Genomic DNA, 20,540 nt, shown 5'->3' on the forward strand with positions numbered 1-20,540 from the left:
CTGAAAACGAGCGTTGGTAATAATGATTACTAATGTCGTGGCTCAGAGAGTATGTTGAGTGATCAAATGCTTGTGACGTCACAGTACTTGTCCGACTTTATTTGGAACAATAGTTGGGTAGCCTGAGTATATGATATTTTTTGTACTTTTTTTTTTTTTTTTTTTGGTTATTTTGTCTATGTATATATTATACGTTGACTAAATAAAAGCTTACTATTAAGTTAACTATCTATTAAAAAAAATAATTTTGAAATGAAATAGGTAGTGTGTTTTTGCTACCAACAAGATGTTTGTCTGATCCAAAAAAACCTTGACAAATGAATCGCGGCGGATTTTTTATTTTTATAATGTATAAGATGATAATATATCAATGATCGTAAAAAATGTTAACTTTGTTTGGTAAATTTTAACTACAAATCAAACAACCGCGTAAACATGTATAGCAATAAATGCTTCGAGACGAAATTTTGAAAGTACCAAAAAACTCATGAAAATGACAAAGAATTCCTTTTGTCATAAAACGTATTAAATTTGATAAAAAACAGATAATGTTGTTTTTTAAACGATTTGCAAATTATACATTTGCTAATCGTAATTATAATCTATCACGTTTTTATGACAAGACTACGCCATTCGAAATACGTAAAATGTTTATTTATAATTGCGTGACGTTCGAAACTATTGGTTTAAGTGGATCCATTTTTATTCCTATTAATAAATAAGTAACTCCACTGTTACTACCAGTCGTGGCTTTGCCTGCGGAAAATTAAGTTACATATCCTTTGGTGAAGGTGAGAAGATCATTATAGTCCCAGTGAAAATTAATGTGGATTAATGGACGACTCGATGGTCTATTGGATAGCTATAAGGCAACAGATCCCAAAGTCCGAGGCCTAATCGAGATCGAGCAATTAAAGCAGCAAAAGTAATTGGGGTGTTTTGTCGAAAAATTACACACCCGTGCCTCGGATAGCACGTGAATTAGACCTCTTTCAGACCGTGACGGATTGTATACAGGAGTATATGGTATATAAGTAAATCATGACTTTGTAGCATGCACACATTACACAATGCAAATATATCGTTATAAATAAGTCCTTGATAAGTATGATGAACATTTAAACACTTAGGTTTTTTTTTACAAATTTGGACAAATATAAAAACCTGTTGGACTTCTGCCATTTATTAATACTCATGTTTGCTGGGTCTAGTCGTTCAACTGGTATACTGTAATCCAGTTTGTCACTATACCATACATTTTTTTTCTTCTTTTTATGTATGCATCATATGTAGGTATCTAAACAGTTATGATCTTTTGAAGCTTGGCTGGACGTAAAATTTGTTCAACTGCATCATATAATTTCTACGTTGTTAAAAGATTGATCTATTAAAACTATTTCATGTAAAAACTTTTTCGTGTTATGAGGATGCAGATCCTCGGTCTTAGAATTTAAATCCGGTTTTGTATTGGGCGTTTCTGTTGAGAGTTCGTCAGAAGTAACCCTGAGCTAGCGAATGTGTTTTACGTCCTTATGTCCAGGAAACACGTGACTAAAGGCGTTGGTCCTGCACGTCTTCGGTCTGGTATGGACTGTCAGACTGTTAGAGATAAAAAGACAGACAAATAGCGCTATGTTTTCGCCTTTACTTGCGCACTGCAAAAGCTCCTACGTAAAAGAGATGCATCTGCCAAATTATATTATTAGATTTTGTAGATAATAGTCTGAAATAAATAGTACAAGCACTTGCACATAGCCTCATCTTCGTATGGGTGCATTTTATATGGTATTGGTGTATCCTCTAGTAGTCGGAAACAATATAGCTTACTACCAGTCTCAAAAAATATCAGAATTGAATCATTAATTCAAGAGATTATTCTCTACATATAATTTTACCCCTATATAATATAAATATCGATTAAAAACTTTTTAAATGTATGGTTTTGATTTCGCGTTACTTAAGAATATAAATCTTTAAGTTTTATTGTTGTTTACTTTTACATTTAAAATGAAAACGTGACGTAGTCTCAATAATTAACAATGACAATGGATTATTTGTTCTTATTTTTTTATAATCTGTAGCGATAAATTATTATTTAATAAATTTCTAATACAATTCAATAGACATTTGAAGGTTAATTCAGACATTGTTTGTTACAGGTAAGTCACAGGCGCCTATGCAGCATTCTTTATGACGGTATTTATAATAATAATGCACATTAATTAAAATTAAAGTTGCGTTAATGTATTTATTAATAAATAAAGGTAGAAACACAGCTAAGCAACCAAGCTAAGCTGTGTCAGCATTCTATTTTTAATGTTATAAACACGTTTTACATGGATGACCAGTACTCGGCAATCTTGTCTATAGCTTTAAGGAATACCATTGATAAAAATGATGATTTGGGATTTTACGTCAGCACTATGACTGGTATATAAAAATGTTGTACGACAAAAGAAAACAAAAACCCTTAACCGGAAGATAATTTTAAATTTACAATATGAGGGATACAGAAACTAAAATAAACTTTTTACACTTGGAAATTTTACTCTCATGGTTTGAGAAAGAGTTTCATTTAAAAAAAAAAACACTTTTACTTCCAATCCATATAAGAACAGTTCAGCCCTAACTTACCTACCGCAACCGACTCCATCTTCGTTCCGTCTACTCATTAAATACGATACTTTATACATACCGATTAAACAATACACGAATATCAAAGAAACATTTAAATTAATTTAGGAGTGATCAGGAATGATATATTTTTTTAATATTTATCTACACTAAATTTTAAACCGAAAAAGTCCGTATTGAAATTTGAATATAACGAGAGTCACCCGAGCGATAATTGATCGAGGGATTGAACTACGTCAAGTTTTTTCTTCAGGCTTCGAATTACGAAAGCAAAACTTCGCGTTTCAATATAGTATTTTTAATAATTATAATGTTACACTATCTTCTCTTAATAGTGATATGGGAGGGGAAAAAGCTTCGAGGGTTTGGATTCATATTATACTTACTTATGCTATATATATTTATATGATTATGTTTGGTATGAATAAAGTATACTCAAGAGGAAGTATTATTTTATAGTGAACAGGAAGCCATAGAAGTCAATGGGCCACCTGATGGTAAGTGGTCGCCCTTGCTGACTGTGACATTGCTAGAGACATAAACCATGTCTTAGATTGAAAGTATATCGTATTGAACAACTAACTAAAATATGCCTACAGTCTTGTGCCTTATATAACAACTGGAACCAATAGGAAATTTGAATATTTTGTCAGTAGAATAAGTTAGGAATAATTTTAATATAATTGTAATAAATAACAAACTAGATGAAAAGTTATGCTGCACATCGTTGTAGCCTTGAGTACAAATTAAATATTTTCTGTCAAACAAATACCCAGCGGCAACGTAACCCACCGTTACTCGAAAAGCACTTAAAATCCTGAACTTGTTTTCCCTTCCTCGGATTTGCGACGGACTATTAGAGTCAGTAAGTATATTCCTGACCTAATCATCTAGTTCCCCTTTATAAGGGTTGTAGTATTTTAATAGGAGGAGAGATTTAAATAGGAGGCCAGAGATTAAATAGGAGGCCAGATTTGAATAGGAGGCCAGAGAGCCTGCTGCTATGAAGAGGAAGAGAAACTATCATGTCATACCATATGTAAATAATTGTAAAAATTCTTTGCCTTCAATTAATGGTAAGGTACAATAATGTCCATTAATTCCACATAAATACCGGCTTCGACCTTTTCTACTTACAATGAAGATTAGAAGGTCAACTCCATGTCAGACAAACTGAAACTGTGACGTAAATATCTACAATGTATTGATTGATTTATTGAATGCCTCCTGTATTCATTTTATAAATATTTTATGCATTCAATTTATTTTTATCTTATGATTTATATTTCAATTCCACGTCGTTTAAATATTATATTAGTTAAAGATTTATGATAATATGATTACAATTGTGGTGTTCCCATTAAACTTGAACTATTCTTAAATTTCTGGAATGTTAATGATAGACGGTACTTTTATTTAAATTGCAATGTTTGTTTGTTTGTTAAGGTCAAATCTTGCAAGCTGAGTTAGAATCACTCTCCCTTATACGGAGTTTTTATTTAGAATGTAGATTAGGTTAGGTACCATTATATGCATTTTTGTTAGTAAGTTCTGACAAAAATGAATATAATGGTATTTGTGATCTGACTCTATATCTAAGTTTGACCCCAGACTAAGGAATTCCTCATCGGCCAACAGCATTTTAAATATAAATATATTTTCTTTCACACATTCACTGTTTAAATATTTAGGAGAAACTGTATAGCTTACGTCATATTATGTGAAAAGCCATAAAGTTGATTTGACTTACCTTTAAGCAGACGCTTAGGAATTGATCGATATCAAAGTAAGTCCGAAGGCCGTGGGACCACGGAAGCATTCGCGGTCGCGCGTGCCATGACCTAAAGGGGACGACGAACACGAACGACTTGTGTACTAAGATGAGAATTAATTGGAAATGGCGTTAATATATATTGCACGCGAGTAAACTGCTTCAGCAGCGTTAATGTGACAACGGTGCACTTTCCTGGAGAGCGGGTTTCGAACCAATTCCAGCGACAACCAGAGAGCATACCCTGATAAGTTTGGTGACGTAGATCGATTGCTGTGTAGTGCATACATTGACAAATGAAGCCAATTAGATTAGACGTACAAAGCACGTTATTTAGATGACAATACAATACAAATACGCTTTATTGTACAGTACATTAAGAGGAAAAAACTTGGAAAGATGTACAAAAGCGAACTCATCTCTAAAAAGTGGTCTCTTCCTCTGGGCATAGGACTGAACGTAGTAGCTGTGGTTTGGAAGTGGACACTACGACAATACAGAGAAAGAATTGAATAAATAATTATAATATACTTAGTTTTAATACAATTTTTCTAACAAACTATAAATATTGCGATTTTTCTCTATTGGTTGAGAGCAGTAGTAATTATGTTTATTTTCAAAGGTTTTGACTAAACTAGGATAATGGATTTTTTTTTTGATGAGTTCATTATAATTTGTCTGACTTGACTTATTGCAACTGTTACACAAATGTCGACTTACGGTTAAGGCTCTGCAATTCAATGGTCAATATGGTACATAATTCAGTTTGCCTTTTTTTAGTGTTCTTACGTGGTATATGTTATATATTTATCGCTTCTAAGTATCTTTATGTTCTGAGGTTTTGTGATATGTGGTGTACGCGGATAAATCACTACAAAGCCTTATAAAGAAGCTTGAGGTTGTTTTGATACAAGTTGCGGACATATCATAAGAAAATTGAGAAATACGGCGACTGAAATCATTTTAAATTTATATAATATTTTATATTTTGTCAACCAGTATTTTGACATTGTTTTTTTTTAATATGTATATAATAATTTGTAATAAAAAGTAATATTAAAATTTTAAAAACTTCCCAACACAGAAAATAAAATCTAAAAACTAACAATTAATATTTTAAACCTATTATAATTATTATCGTCACATATATTATGTAAGCTCTTTAATAGTTGATGAGGGTAGGGTAGCTTCAAACGGCTGAACAGATTTTCATGAAACATAGCTAAGAACAATCGGGATAAAATTAGCTATGACACAAAAAAACCAAAACGAAAATCGGTTCATCCGTTAGGGAGTTGCGTCACCACAGACAGATACACAGACACGTTTAACTTATAACCCCTTGCTTTTTGCGTCGCGGGTTAAAAAAGAGACTTTGGAGTTTTTCTATAACGCGATGTATTATGTTTTAGTCCAGTGTAAATAAAGGCAAAATTTATAAAAGTAAAATGTAAAAAAGGCACGAGCAACTGTAAGCCCGTGGATGTTGTAAATTATATAAAAAAATAAAATTAAGGCAAAGGCTTTAATGACTAAGTCCACCTAAAACTTATTTGCTAGAGTTTATAAACTGGTACCATTTTATGCCGCATTTGTTGCTTGCTTGATAAAGTAAATTAAAATAATAATTACCCATGGTTTATGTACATATATTTAAGTCACTGGTAGGCGGACTGGCAAATTGGCTACCTGATGTTAATGGTTACCACTGTCCATAGATATTGCCACCGTGAGAATTAATATGCTACATCCCCTGTGTCTGCAGTTACACTGACTCTCTCACCCAAAAAGACGCAAGTTTGCGCGTTAACTGCTAAAAAAACACCATTTGTCGTATCTCCACGATTCGAGAACATTCCGTTAGCCGCTACAGCTAGTATCGGAATACTTGGCGTTGATGTTTCGAGTCTCGTTCAGTTCCGCGGTCAATTGGAAGGCAAAGCCAAATTGGCATCAAAAAAGCTTGGTGTGCTCAGCAAGGCAAGACGGTATTTCACGTCGGCCCATCGTCTAAGACTATACAAGGCGCAAATTCGGCCTCACATGGAATACTGCTCTCACCTCTGGGCGGGTGCTCCCCAGTACCAGCTCCTTCCATTTGACCGTATCCAACGTAGAGCGGCTCGAATTATCGACGATCAAGCCCTTTCCGATCTGCTTGATCCTTTGGCTTTGCGTAGAGATGTTGGATCGCTCTGCATCTTCTACAGAATTTATCACGGGGAATGTTCCGAGGAATTGTTCGAATTAATCCCGGCTGCTGAATTTCACCTTCGGACATCTCGTCAAAATTCCAAATATCACCCGCACCACCTAGATGTCCGAAAATCCACAACAGCGCGATTTTTAAGACATTTTCTGCCTCGCACAACCACTCTGTGGAACCAGCTTTCGCCGGCGGTTTTTCCGAACCGATACGACTTGGGAACCTTCAAGAAAAGAGCGTACTCTTTCCTGAAAGGCCGGCAACGCACCTGCAAGCCCGGTGTTGCAGATGTCCATGGGCGGTGGTAGTCACTTTCCATCAGGTGAGCCTCCTGCTCGTTTGCCACCTTATGACATAAAAAAAAAAAAAAAAAAAACCTTCAAACCGGAACACACAAATACTAAGTATATATTACGAGTAGGTGGAACCTATCCTGATGGCTTGCACAAAGCCCCTCTACCGAGTGAATTTTATATTTAAGTAATGAATATATCTTTATTTAACTTATTCAACAAACGTGTAATAATTTTGTTATTTATTATTTTTACGAGTGTGTAGTGAATGTCCTCGTGTCCTTATTATATAAAGTATTCAAAATATGTAACTTTTACGTTATAATAAAACAAAGAAATGTATATTATTTTTTAAACGTACGTGTGAGTTTTAATTTTGGCTTCGATTATTATCTTTCTTGCACTTTTAATTTCCTCGTTCCACGGCGGCTTGTTTATACTTCCATAAAGAGTTTTCTTGACGTAGCAAATTATCATCAGTACAAAATGACACTTTATTTCACCTTTGACAGTTTTTTTAAACATTGAATTCTTAATCAACATTTGATGTTTATTTTTGGATGGAAGCAAACAGGAAATTTATTATGGAATAAACATACTATGCGACAAGCTAGTTACAAATAAACCTAGACGAAAATAGTATTCATAAGGAAAATGGCGCATTAGTAATGAGAGGAATATTTCTTAAAGCACCAATGTATATGGGCGGTAATGACCACTTACCATCAAGTGGCCCATTTCCCCAACGCCTTTCTATATCACAAAAAAAGAACAGCCCGTCAACCAAATCCTGACTACGCTTTATCAGAACTTGTGTGTCATGTGAGTGTTTTTTTAGAAAAATACATGCGTGTATTCATTTATTGGACCTTGTAAATCAATGTTAGCTAGTACTACCATAGTGTATAATTTTATTATGTGTTCTTTGTGCTAGTATATATTTATAAACTTGTCAAGATAAAAATGTTCATATTAGTAGCCTATATTGATTTCTTAATATGAAACTTCCACTTTTATATTTTTCTTTGCTTTAATAACGATAATTATGTAGATAAAGAAACTTGGCGCTTTGCTTTTGTCATTTTGCACACGTATATCGTTGAGTATGCTTCACACACTCTTCGTGGTTCTCGGCTTTTTCACATACTTTAAATCCCTTTAATACGTTTTACGGTGAATTAAAGTTGTTATAATGTATAGTAAAGTAATTAAGGAACAATTTCGTGCATTCGAATACAGTACTTAATGGGGTTCTTTGCCATAAAAAAAATATTAACGTTAAAAGCACATGTCAATTTACTACGGATTTTCTTGCCGATTCTTCTAAGTGGAATCTACACTCCGAACCGCCGGTAGCTTTAAATATACAACAATTCTGTAAATTGGCAAATCAGGAGTCCAATGAATTTTGAAATGCCAATTGAATCAAAAGCCTAAACAAATGAACTATATTTTAACTAATGTTTTCTTAATAACACTATGTGAGAAGTCGTACTAATTAAGAAGCGTTTGAAAGCAATTTTGTCGATCGAATCGAAATGTACTTTTAACATTGCTAAATTTATTTCGACATTTAGCGATTGTTAGTTTTTTGCGGGTCATCGGTAAAGCGTGACACGATATAATGGGGTAACGGAGCGGTCGATTTGGATTGGAGATTTCTTATGTCGTGTTAGACTTTTTTTAACAGAAAACGTAGCTGTAAATTTAGACCGAAAGTGTCTGAAAATAAGATATAATTAGTTTTTTTTTTTCTAGGTTTCGTTTCACGCTTATGTTTTGTATCTCTACCGCACTGTTTTTAATTTTATTAAAAAAATAAATAGGTTTTTTTTACATTTTTCATTATATACTTTTTACTTGTGATAATTTACGGTTTGCTAGATTGTACAAGAACATATACAAGATAAGTTGTTTAAATAAAAGGCTGGGAAAAGTTTTATGTTAAAAGATCTGTCCCGGTTTATGATTCAATGTAATAATGATTAGTATGGATTACTGATATGTTTTTTATCCTGACATTTATTGTGACTTATTTCGTAAATTACTTGTCGATTTGGTAAGGCACCGACTTGATTGGTTATGTAAATTTTTCGATAACGTAAACGAATGAAATATAAATTTGGATATAATCAATTTCTTATAGCCATAATTGCGTGGTTGTAGTTTAATTTTCAAATGTTTGCTTTCTATCATAAATAGCGTTTCTTGTATATTGGTATATCTAAAGAGAATACAACCTAACACGCACAGAGATACACTTATAAATGATTAGTTTTCGCCCGCGCTATCGCACGTGTGTTAGGCGGTCCTAGGTTTTAGGAATAAAATGTAGCCCACGTCCTCTGAGGTTAAAGCTTGGTTCACACCAAATTACATCAAATTCGGTTCAATGGTTTAGCCGTAAGCGTAACAGACGGATATACAGAGTTACATTGATATATAATGTTAGTAAAGATTATTCACTTTATTTCTTGATGTTCTTGAAGTTTCTTATCGAGTAATGAGCCTAACTAAATTAGGTGTATTTTAATGTGATTATAAAATTATCGATACGAAAAGCTAATAATAGTTTATTTCCCATGTTGACTTTGTACTGTCATCCTGAAGACCGATTAAGATCCGAGATCTCTCGACCGAGTGGCCTTGAGCTAAAATTTAGATGAGATATCGATATGAAGATCACTCGTTCATTCTACGTTTAATTACTTGATTGCTATTCTGAATAAATATTGTTACTTCATAATTCATATAAAAATAAACTGTATCACCAACGAATAGAGTTTATTTTAGCTTGTGTATAAATTTGCATGTTCAGACCGCTATAACGAGAAATTGCTCTAATATTCCAATTGTTCTCCTAAATACTTATAGAAACGTGGAAGGTGATTGAATAGAAGCAAATTAATTGCATTTTTAATAATTTTCATGTTTATATAAATAATTTAATGTAGGACATGCTTCGTGCTAGGTTATTTTATGTTAAACTATGTTAGCCGAGATGGCCCAGTGGTTAGAACGCGTGCATCTTAACCGATGATTACGGGTTCAAACCCAGGGAAGCACTACTGAATTTCCATGTGCTTAAGTTGTGTTTATAATTAATTTTGTGCTCGGCGGTGAAGGAAAACATTGTAAAGAAACCTGCATGTGTCAAATTTCAACGAAATTCTGTCACATGTGTATTCCACCAACCCGCATTGGAGCAGCGTGGTGGAATGTGCTCCAAACATTCTCCTAAAAGGACGAGGAGGCCTTAGCCCAGCAGTGGGAAATTTACAGGCTGTTTTATTAATTCTAATTTCTTAATAAAATAAATTTTGCTTCTATTCTCTACCGTTATAAAAATATAAATATTGTTTGATTAAATTCATCATTAAAATCACAATTAAATTTTTACATAGTTCCGTACTCCTGAATAATTTGGAATTTTTGAACATGTCATAAGAACGTCATCGGTTTTTCCTATTTAGAAAATATAAAATAAGACTAAATACAAAAAGTAATAAATAATATATAATTAAATAGAACTTCAACTAACAACTAACGACTTATTAGGTAAGATATTTATTTGTCTTTGTCTTGATTTAATCCAGTCCATAGCGTCGTAATTATATTATCACGTGAAACGTTTAAAGTATTAATGATTTCGATTAGAAAACGTGAAATTACTAGAATAAATATTACAGTTGCCTACTTATTTAGTCCTTATCCTTGTGAAATTTGCTCTATTCTGTTCAGATCTCAATGAGATTGTATCAATGCCAGTTATAATCTTGATATCAAGGTTAATTAGTATTTATGATTTTTTAATTTCTAAATCTTAAAATAACTTCTCATCTATACTAATACTATAAAGAGGTGAAGGTAGAGCTTTTTTTTTTTTTAATTGGTATGTACTAAATTGCTGAGTGCTATGGATATTTATATCATTACATCTTCATTTTTTTAATTAATATTTACACCGAGCCGAGTCTCTACTATTAATACGAAATTCTTTATTGTATTGTAAAACTCAATTATTTTTCTGAATTTGTGGTATTTTAATATACATTATTAACAAAATTTGCATGAGGTGCAACAGGCGGCGTTATCGCTAAGCAGTTATCTAAACGGTTGGTAAAATAATAAGCTTAGCAGCTAAGACCCGTCAAAAAGTACGAAACAAGAAAATATTTTTATCGGTCATTTTTTGTCCAAACTCCAAACTATCACATATCTGACAACTTATACATATAAGTACATTAGTTGTGCCCGCGACTTCGTGGGCGCTTGAATTTAATAAGAAAAGTTATTGTAGTATAAGTTACTTCTTATTACATCAGTTTTCTGCCAGTGAAAGTCCCGTCAAAATCGGTCCAGCCTTTCCAGAGATTAGTCGGAACAAAAAGACAGACAGATAAAAATTAGTATTATGGTCAATGTACTGTGTATACATAGATATGCATTTAAAAAGGGCGTTGATTTTAATGTCACAAACAGACACTCCAATTTTATTATATGTATAAATATGAATAGATTATTATTCGACACATGGATACAGTGATCTTCAGACTATAGCCGTTGTCGTATGCCACCGTATTTAAAATAAGTTTGATGACTAAAATCTAAACTACATGAAAATCGCCATAAGACGTATTTTATAAGTATGAGCCATATATATACATGTTTATATACATAAGTCTAAGCTATGCTCGTTGCTTTGCTTGAATCAACTCGACCCGATAATACGGCAACTCAAAAAATTTTTTTTTTTCATTTAAGGACCTTATGACGTCTTGTCGATAACCAGCGGACAATCAAGACGCCTCTAACGATACGTTTTTCGTCTAATTGTACTGGTTTAGAAGATATGTGGAAATAGCTGAAAAGACTTACAGTCATACTTACCGACTGAAATCGTATACTGGGTAAAAATATATTATATGTACATTATTCCAAATAAAAAAATATTGTTAATAAAATCTGATTAGTCATCGTGACAGCAATTTATCTTAATAAACTTTGAAGTATACCTACCAGCTTTAATAACCCGTTTCGCTGGGAGTTTTTATGTCTATTTAAAATGTTCGTGTTATATATAGAATTGTTAAATAAGCTCTAATTCGTAGGTTTGCTCGATATCATAAGCCGTTATTCCTCTGACCACCACCTGTAACTTTATTGTTACTGTTTGTTTGGTGTGATCAACGTTTCTTTCATTAACAGATCAAAATCTAAGTCAAAAATCTTTATTTAAAAATGGAAGTGTTACACTTGCTTATTGATAGTCAAAAATCTACCACCGGTTCGAAAATTAACACCTCGTACCTGAAGAAAAGCAAAGGAAACTTAACGGTTTTTATTTTTTATTTTAACAAGTATTGATTTCATGTACAATAAAAATGAACATATTTTCGTTATATGAAACTGCTTGAAGGCGATCATCTCATTCCCAAGGTGTGCAATCAACTAAGTAGTCATTAGCGAGGTTGTTGTTCTGCTAGATTAATCCAAACTGTATCGTAGATACGATCATTAGTCCTCTTATATTTGATTTATATAGGCGCTACCTCATGTAGAAATACATACATTTTCAAATTCATTCATAAAACTTAAAAATACTTTGTTTTTTGTCATATTACTTTCAGACCAATTTTAATGACATATTTGTATGGATAACGATTGTGTAAAATTACAACCGGGTTATTGACCTCACGTTTGCAATCAATGATTTAAGTTGTTCCTTGGCAAATTATTTAAGAACATGAACTGCCGGAAAGATGAATCATTAATCATGCCTGTACCACAGATTATCTATTTTCATTTATAACGTTTAATGAAGCGAAATTAATGTTCATTGATCTTTTCTCAGAAAGTATTTATTTATAGTGTAAGTTTTATACCACTAGTTTACGCTACCGGCTTCGTACGGCTTTATGTGTGTGTTTAGTTCACCCTTACCTTATCTTTTTGACGACCTCCGTGGTCGAGTAGTGTGTACACCGGTTTTCATGGGTACACTAGTCAGAGGTCCCGGGTTCGATCCCCGGCCGAGTCGATGTAGATAAATTTCATTAATTTTCTATGTTGTCTTGGGTCTGGGTGTTTGTGGTACCGTCGTTACTTCTGATTTTCCATAACACAAGTGCTTTAGCTACTTACATTGGGATCAGAGTAATGTATGTGATGTTGTCCAATATTTATTTATTTATTTTTATGTAATAGCGTAAGCCGATTTTTGTCCCAGCGATTAAGGGACGATAGCCGCATGTAAAAAATTGGTTATGGTCTCATTTTGAAGAACTCCGGATAAATATGTGCAGAAAACTAAAGAAGATTCTTGATTGCAATTAACTAAAATGTTACGAATTAACAAATAACTAATTTTAGAGAGCGGAAATGTTACTGACCGGTTAGAGAGCGGTACTACGGCTCTATAAGAACTGAACTCATGTATACTATTTGATATTAATTTCATTTAAAAGAGGTTTCATAATTTTGGCGCTAAATTTAGATGAGAGATTTACAGTTTACAAAGTCTCTTGAATGAACACGATATTTCGCGGGAGACCCACTAGTTTACATTCATGTATAACACTTCTTATCATTGTTATTAATATCTTCGCCTCTGTGTCACGTGATAATCGCTTTTGTGTCAGGGACTGTCAAACTAAGGTATTGTATTCCAAATGGAAGGAGGAAAGATAAACAAACCTTAGATTTACATATTTCATGTGACTCGCTAATAGCTCGCCTATATTATACACTACAAACAGTTCTTGATTAATATATTATATTTATAAATAATTAAAAATCATTTCACTTAGCTATTTCAAAATTCCGATATAAACATTGCCACCTTAATAGTCATTTTTTTAAGTATTTTTTAATTTCCTTCTTCATTTTAACTACTATGAAGCAATTGCTTCCTAGGATACGCTTCCGATTTACGAGATGAGGTCGGAACGTGTTTTGTAAGCGATGTATTTATTGTTCGAATGTCATTGAAGCCTACGGGGCGATGTCCGGGTTTAATGGCGCGTACGTATCAAGTGACGAAATGTGCAAGGTAACGCGGCTTAAGGCGATCGGCTTGGGAATTTTAATTTTGGAACGAATCATTTTGGAAGTTATGAGCCTCCCCCCTCTCCAGGCGACCTTTCTATCTCTTTCTCTCTTCTCTGTCTCTTTCAGTTATATGTGGTTTGATATCGTATTTTTTTATTTTTTTTTGTTATTGTTTTAATTCACTCGAGATTTTTAATTACAATTTTATTTCTTGTCATTGAATCCTCCTCAAAATCAAAAAATCCTTTATCATACGTTCCATTCCATCCATACCATCCATTCCATCATACGTACATTATATGATACGTAGTAACAAGATTATATTTACGATATGTTAGGAATTTGGATTTAATTCGACCCGAGATCGACAATTGAAAAGACTTGGAAATTTACTACTTTTTTGATTATTCGACTGTTTTATTATTGTTGTGTAGTTATTGGTCTACAAATAATATTGCGAATTAAAACGTGGTAATATAAGACATAATTAAAACACCATGTATAAACATCGGTTCTAATGGTCGTCGAGTAGCATTTCAACTTGTCAGTATCATACCTATCTATTTAAAACGGTCAAGTGTTTTATAAAAGTCCCTTATTTTATCACACATCTAGTGAGTGGGTATTTTCCTCTCTACGTATTAATTGTGACGTCACATCTGTCAATCTGTTATATTGAAATATGACATGTGATGGTCTAAACGGAAATTAATTTCAGATTATTGTAATTAATGCAACGATATAAACAGTGTTTGGGTGTAAAGTTCTAGTGTCTAGAAAATTTGTAAAAATATAATATATCTTAGTAACAGTGATAGAAATTTAAAATTGGATCGTTAATTCCAAAAACAAATTTTACGCCATTATTAAACTAAGATGTCATGTCTCTCGTGCCTGTAGTTTCACTGGTTCACTCACCCTTTAAACCGGAACACGACATCAAACAAGTGTTGCTGTGTGGCGGTAGAATTTTGACAGTCAAATTAGTTAGTTTCCATGATTCAGCAAATTCGAAACTGGTTCGAGCAATAATCTCATCGAAAATATAAACATTAAGGTAATAACTTTTAAAGTTACTTATACCATTAAGTTTTAGGATTTTTGATTACTCTATGACATTATGATCCTGAGGATGATGATCCTCCTACCCTTATCCCAATTTTATTTGAGGTCGGTTCAGCATATCTTCTTCCGTACTTCTCTGTCTGACGTCATCTCACAAGTAACAATATTTCCAGCCATATCGTTTTTCACACCATCCATTTATCGTTTCTTTGGTCGTCCCCTTCCATCCACGTCCATGCTGAAGACCTTCCTCGCAACATGTTCCTCATTCCTCCGCATAACACGCCCATACAATGATAGCATGTTTTGATTTCTCCATGTATTAAATAAATAGAACGATAGTGAAGCCGCGAGCACAGCTAGTCTTAGTAGAGGGATATCAGCTGATCAGAGCCAGCCCCTCACTCTAATTACGCAAATGATTTCATGGCAACCTAATTTGATTTCCGGAGTTAGTATGTTGAATTGTTTGGTAAAACGGCTCTACATATTATTCCGTCAATGTACTTCTATATAAGTTCTAAACAATCTTTACAAATAAATGTGATGTAATATAAACAACTTATTGCAATTAAACCGGTCGTTTAATAATTATTTATTATTTGTGTCAGTAGAACGAGGGGGATTACACTTAAACCACGGTATTATACTTTACCTCATTTGGATTTGTTTTTACTTCTATAATGACGTGACAATTTTTATAATTAAAGATTATCTTATTTAGAGACATTCATTGGCAATAGTCAAAAATCGCTCGCCTTTTTAACGTTGATAGTATTATGCAAGAAACCCTATGGTAACTGTCAACTGTACAAAGTTTGACGTTATGACGTATGATTACAATTCAAACTCTAGTACTAAAATAATATCGATTTCGCACGTGACATTGGCGAAATAATCTGTGCCATCACGGCACAAAAAGCCAAATTAAAAAAAAAATCTATCGATTCTTATCTACATAAGTATATAATCTTAAATCCAATCATATCAAAATGATAGAAAATAACATATATCTGAAACATTAATAGATAATTAATTCGTATCGATATATTATTTATGTATTTTATTTAGATGTTTGTCGTGTGCCAGTGCTATTATTAAAGATAGCAGATGAAAGTGTGGGTTGAATAGTATCACGTCAGTAAATTCTAAATCAATCATTCAATCAATTTATAACAAGTAGACTCTTATAAGTACTTTCGTATCGTCTTCCTAGAAGTTCATTACAACATTTAGTACAACATGAGTTCAAATTAATTATAATTATTTAATAGTAAAATCTTTGTGATTATATCCAATTTATTCAAGAAAGTGATGTATGTTTTGTGGTTTCGCATACTACAATGTTATAAAAAACATACAATAACGATCCAATAAAATCACTATATCCGATACGATATTTATTTTGTATATAAATATGAAAATTGTTAAGTGTATGCTTAAATTTTTCGTTTCGATGTTTATGCATTGTAATCCATATCAATAATTTTATGGTAGGTTACCTGACTTAAAATAGAAGGACCTTCCTAATAATTACATCTCATTAGCAGCCTGTAAATTTCCCATTGCTGGGCTAAGGCCTCCTCTCCCATTTGAGGAGAAGGTGTTTCTCCCATTTGAGAGAACATATTCCACCACGCTGCTTCAATGCGGGTTGGTGGAATACACATGTGGCAGAATTTCGTTGAAATTAGACACATGCAGGTTTTCTCACGATGTTTTCCTTCACCATCGAGCACGAGATGAATTATAAACACAAATTAAGCACATGAAATTCAGCTGTGCCTGCCTGGGTTTGAACCCGAAATCATCGGTTAAGATGCACGCGTTCTAACCACTGGGCCATCTTTTGTTTTTTTTTTGTTTTGGACGTTGTTAAGTTTTTATTTGAACGTACATTTGGTTAAGTCTACGTCGTTTTTTTTATTGGAATACGTACTTTTATTACAATGTTTTTTTTTCTTTTTTAATGAGATGTGGCGTGATGTTTTTTAATGCAATTTTACAAATTCACCGTTGTGTGAAAAGTTTCAATATTATTCGCTAATTTTAATATTATATGTTAAGCGTCATACATATTTCGGTCAACCTCAAACATTTGCCAAACAAGTCTTCGTATGTTTAGATGAATGCTTAGTAGGTACCATTGAATTGTTGGCATGGGAAATGTTTACTAAAATTACGTTTTCATTTGAAATTCTATAATATTTTGTGACACTATATATGAATTTACTTACAAAGTCTGTGTAAACAAATTATTGTTAGGTATCATTCTTTGTCTTTTTCTGTTCCCCAGACATCGTGTATGTAAAAGTTTCATAATGATCGTTTCAATAAACGTAACAAATAAACTAATACAAATATATGCTCTGTTCCAACCATAAGGACGAAAGTCAAATAAATAACATTTGACAGCAAATTGACGCGATATCATTGGTCAAGAGCGTAATTAATCTATGATATTCACTATGGATCTGTGAATAAATGAAGCTTTGAACGTCGACGAAATTGTTATCGGAATTTTGAAAATAAAATTAAAGTGGATATAAGTAGTTAAGTATAATAGTGTAGTATTATAAATAAAGATACATTAATCATAAATTCTTTGTAGTGCAAAATATAGCTTAGTTATTACTAAATCGCATCGAATACGTAAATTTAACGTTTGTCTTTATTTCTACTTTGATTGGAATAAGCTATATTTATTATCTTTTGTATTTATAGACATAGGACAGTTGCAGGTATTTACACGATTTTTTGTGTTGCCATTCTCAAAGTTTTTTTATAAATGATTAAACTCTAACTAATCACTAAAGTATAATTTTATTTGTTTTAATAGTTTGTTATGGATACGTTTAAATCTGTTTATTAGCGGAAATTTAATCCTTTCAAAATTATACAGTTGAGTGGTTTGTGATAACGTCAATGACTATAAGAACTTATTGTATATTTGTTTATAATAAATTAATATCAGTCAATTATAATCATTCACTCGCTCTTATTAAAATTACTTTGTATCTGTACAGTGGCTTCTCATTCATTCGTTATCATCGCCGGCTCTAGTCATGTCATCAGCTATACCTGACAAAAAAAAATGTACGTTTTGCGCAACGCTATAGTTCGTATATATATTAGTTCTTTTTTTCGTTCATTCATCGCCATTTCTAGTCATATCGACAGCTACTAATGCAGCGTTACAAAGTTTACTATTTGACGATTAACGGCAACACGTCATCTTTAATGCCATGTTTATTCCATGGTGAATAATGATAAGTCGGTATATAGCGTGATACAGGGCGTTGTTGCGATCGTTGTCGCCTAGAAAGTACTGCATATAACGATATATAAAGATTCCATTTAATAAGGGCTTTGAAGACTAGTATGGATGTAAATGGCGCGTAAAGATATTTCTAGAAACACTTTCAGCGTAATGGAATTTCGTTAGAGCGTGAATTAATTTTGTTGGTATTATGGAAAATTGTATTTTGCATTTATGCAATTCAACTTTCGAACATGTCAATGGTGTTAAAGTACAAGTTATTCGGGCCGTTTCGTTTAAACGTAACTACTCGACAACCATGGGTCCGAGTGTTTCGTGATGATAATGAGTGTATTCCTAAGCTCCCCAATAAAAGTCGATCGAACGCGAGAGTTTTTATCAAATCGGACTTATGTCAATTCTACTAACAAATCGTCCCTTTATCACAATGAAATCGTCACGTAATCTTTTCATATTATCAAGTTTTATCTGTGAATAGAATAATTTTAAGGAGAAGCTTAATCATGTATTACGATAGATTATTAAAATCTATATGTTTACTTTGAATTTTCATTGAAGATCGTTACTAACTTTTGCTTAAATTTAAACGATTTATATGTTTTATTCTGTATGATATTAATAGTTATATTTTTATAACAGAAAAAGCTGCAACATTTTTTTTTTGTCATATATATTTTTGTCTAAATCATGAATAGTACAAATAAATAATTTGATATATATTATCTAAATTAAGATTCTAAATAATGGTAGTTAATAGAACGCTGGGCTATGCAATTCTCAACAGTAATTTTAATTTATTTTCTTGTACCCGTAAGAAATCGCATCTAAGTAATTGGACCTTAACCGTCCTTTGTGCTAAACATTTTTTATATTAAAAAAAAAAATAACTGTCTTCGTTTTCCGTACAAATCTAAATGTAAGAAGTTGAAGCTTCCCTTGATCAACGGGGCAATGCAAATACCTGTAATGACATTACATAATGGATATTCCTTTTTTTATATAAAATAGGCGGACAGGAAATTGGCAACCTGGGCCTATAGACATTGGCGTTGGTTAATGTTTTACCAATTTACCATCGCCAATGCGCCACCAACCTTGGGAGCTAATATATTATGTCCATTGTATGTACTCTGGCTCGCTCGCCTTTCAAACCAAACCTCTGCAATGCAAAGTATTGGTGTTTGGCGGTACCAACTATAGTACCTCCCCTATGCGTAAGCGGGCTTACACAAAGCCTGCTATAAATATCAGTGGAATGAATTAACACGAAACCCGGGAAGTACTTTGAAATGTCAAGGAAGCATATTATTAAATATTTAAATAATTTCAATCAAAGACAATTCCGTTCCAGACAACAATTGTTTTAAATATTAATTATAAAGAAAATTTAAATTAACACAAAGCGTGACTAATAAATTCACATCAGACGCCTTAATGTACGAGTACGTACTTCGTGATCGTATGAGTAATTGAAAAGATTATTATAATTAACGTATAAAATTTCCATGTGTACGATTCTAAGGTAATAAAGTATAAAGAGATTGATGTCCTTTCGTTCGCATTGTTGTGTTTTATGTAAAACATTGCTTGCACACTTTAACGCATGTAATTATTATGTAAATTCGTTCCCGACTATGTTCACACTTTGAAGCTTGAGCGGGTTTAATTATTTTATAATTAAGTACTGCATATTTGTAACAGGGACGGTTTCAGGTATTTAATTAATTTTGTTAATGGTTCTCTGTTTTTAAAGAACTGCAATGTTTTTGGTTACATCGTTTCTGCGATTTGATGAAATCGGATTGTTGAGACCGCGTCTCGGCAAACGTAGTGTAGGACGTCCTCAGGCACGGTGGAGTGACGATTTGCGCGAGACGGCTGGCAGGAGCTGGATGCGAGTTGCCGAAGAAAGACCACAGTGGCGTGCATTTGGAGAGGCCTATGTTCAGCAGTGGACGAATGCGGGCTGATGATGATGATGATGATGATGGAGGAGGATTGTTTTCTCTGCCGTCATGTAAAGTCAATACAGATAATTCAGAAGCACTTGGAAGGCAACATTCGAAGCGTCAAAATACAGCTACAGATTGACTGGGAAGAGAGTGAGATAATAGAGAACAATTCTACGATCTTATAACGGTAATCAAAAGTTGTTAACTAGACTTACATAATATGACGGATATCTGCCAGTAAATTCTAGCTACTTTGATCGTTGAAAAAAAAAATACTGGCGCGAAATTT

General features: G+C 32.9%; 1 protein-coding gene across 2 annotated transcripts in view; it reads left to right on the top strand.

Moving 5' to 3' along the window:
* LOC125067941 (protein fem-1 homolog CG6966) overlaps window positions 1-20,540 on the top strand; it is a 76,085-nt gene that overhangs the window by 12,673 nt on the left and 42,872 nt on the right. The window contains exon 1 of one of the 2 annotated variants that reach the window (XM_047676859.1): window positions 2,176-2,196. The exons of the other annotated variant lie outside the window; for it this stretch is intronic. Coding sequence (XP_047532815.1) covers window positions 2,191-2,196 — 6 coding nt within the window. The 5' untranslated portion in view covers window positions 2,176-2,190. Of the gene's footprint in view, window positions 1-2,175; window positions 2,197-20,540 lie in introns of those variants that run through there. 2 annotated transcript variants of the gene reach the window in all.

Source organism: Vanessa atalanta, chromosome 12 (assembly GCF_905147765.1).
Source record: "Vanessa atalanta chromosome 12, ilVanAtal1.2, whole genome shotgun sequence".
NCBI classification, from domain to species: domain Eukaryota; kingdom Metazoa; phylum Arthropoda; class Insecta; order Lepidoptera; family Nymphalidae; genus Vanessa; species Vanessa atalanta.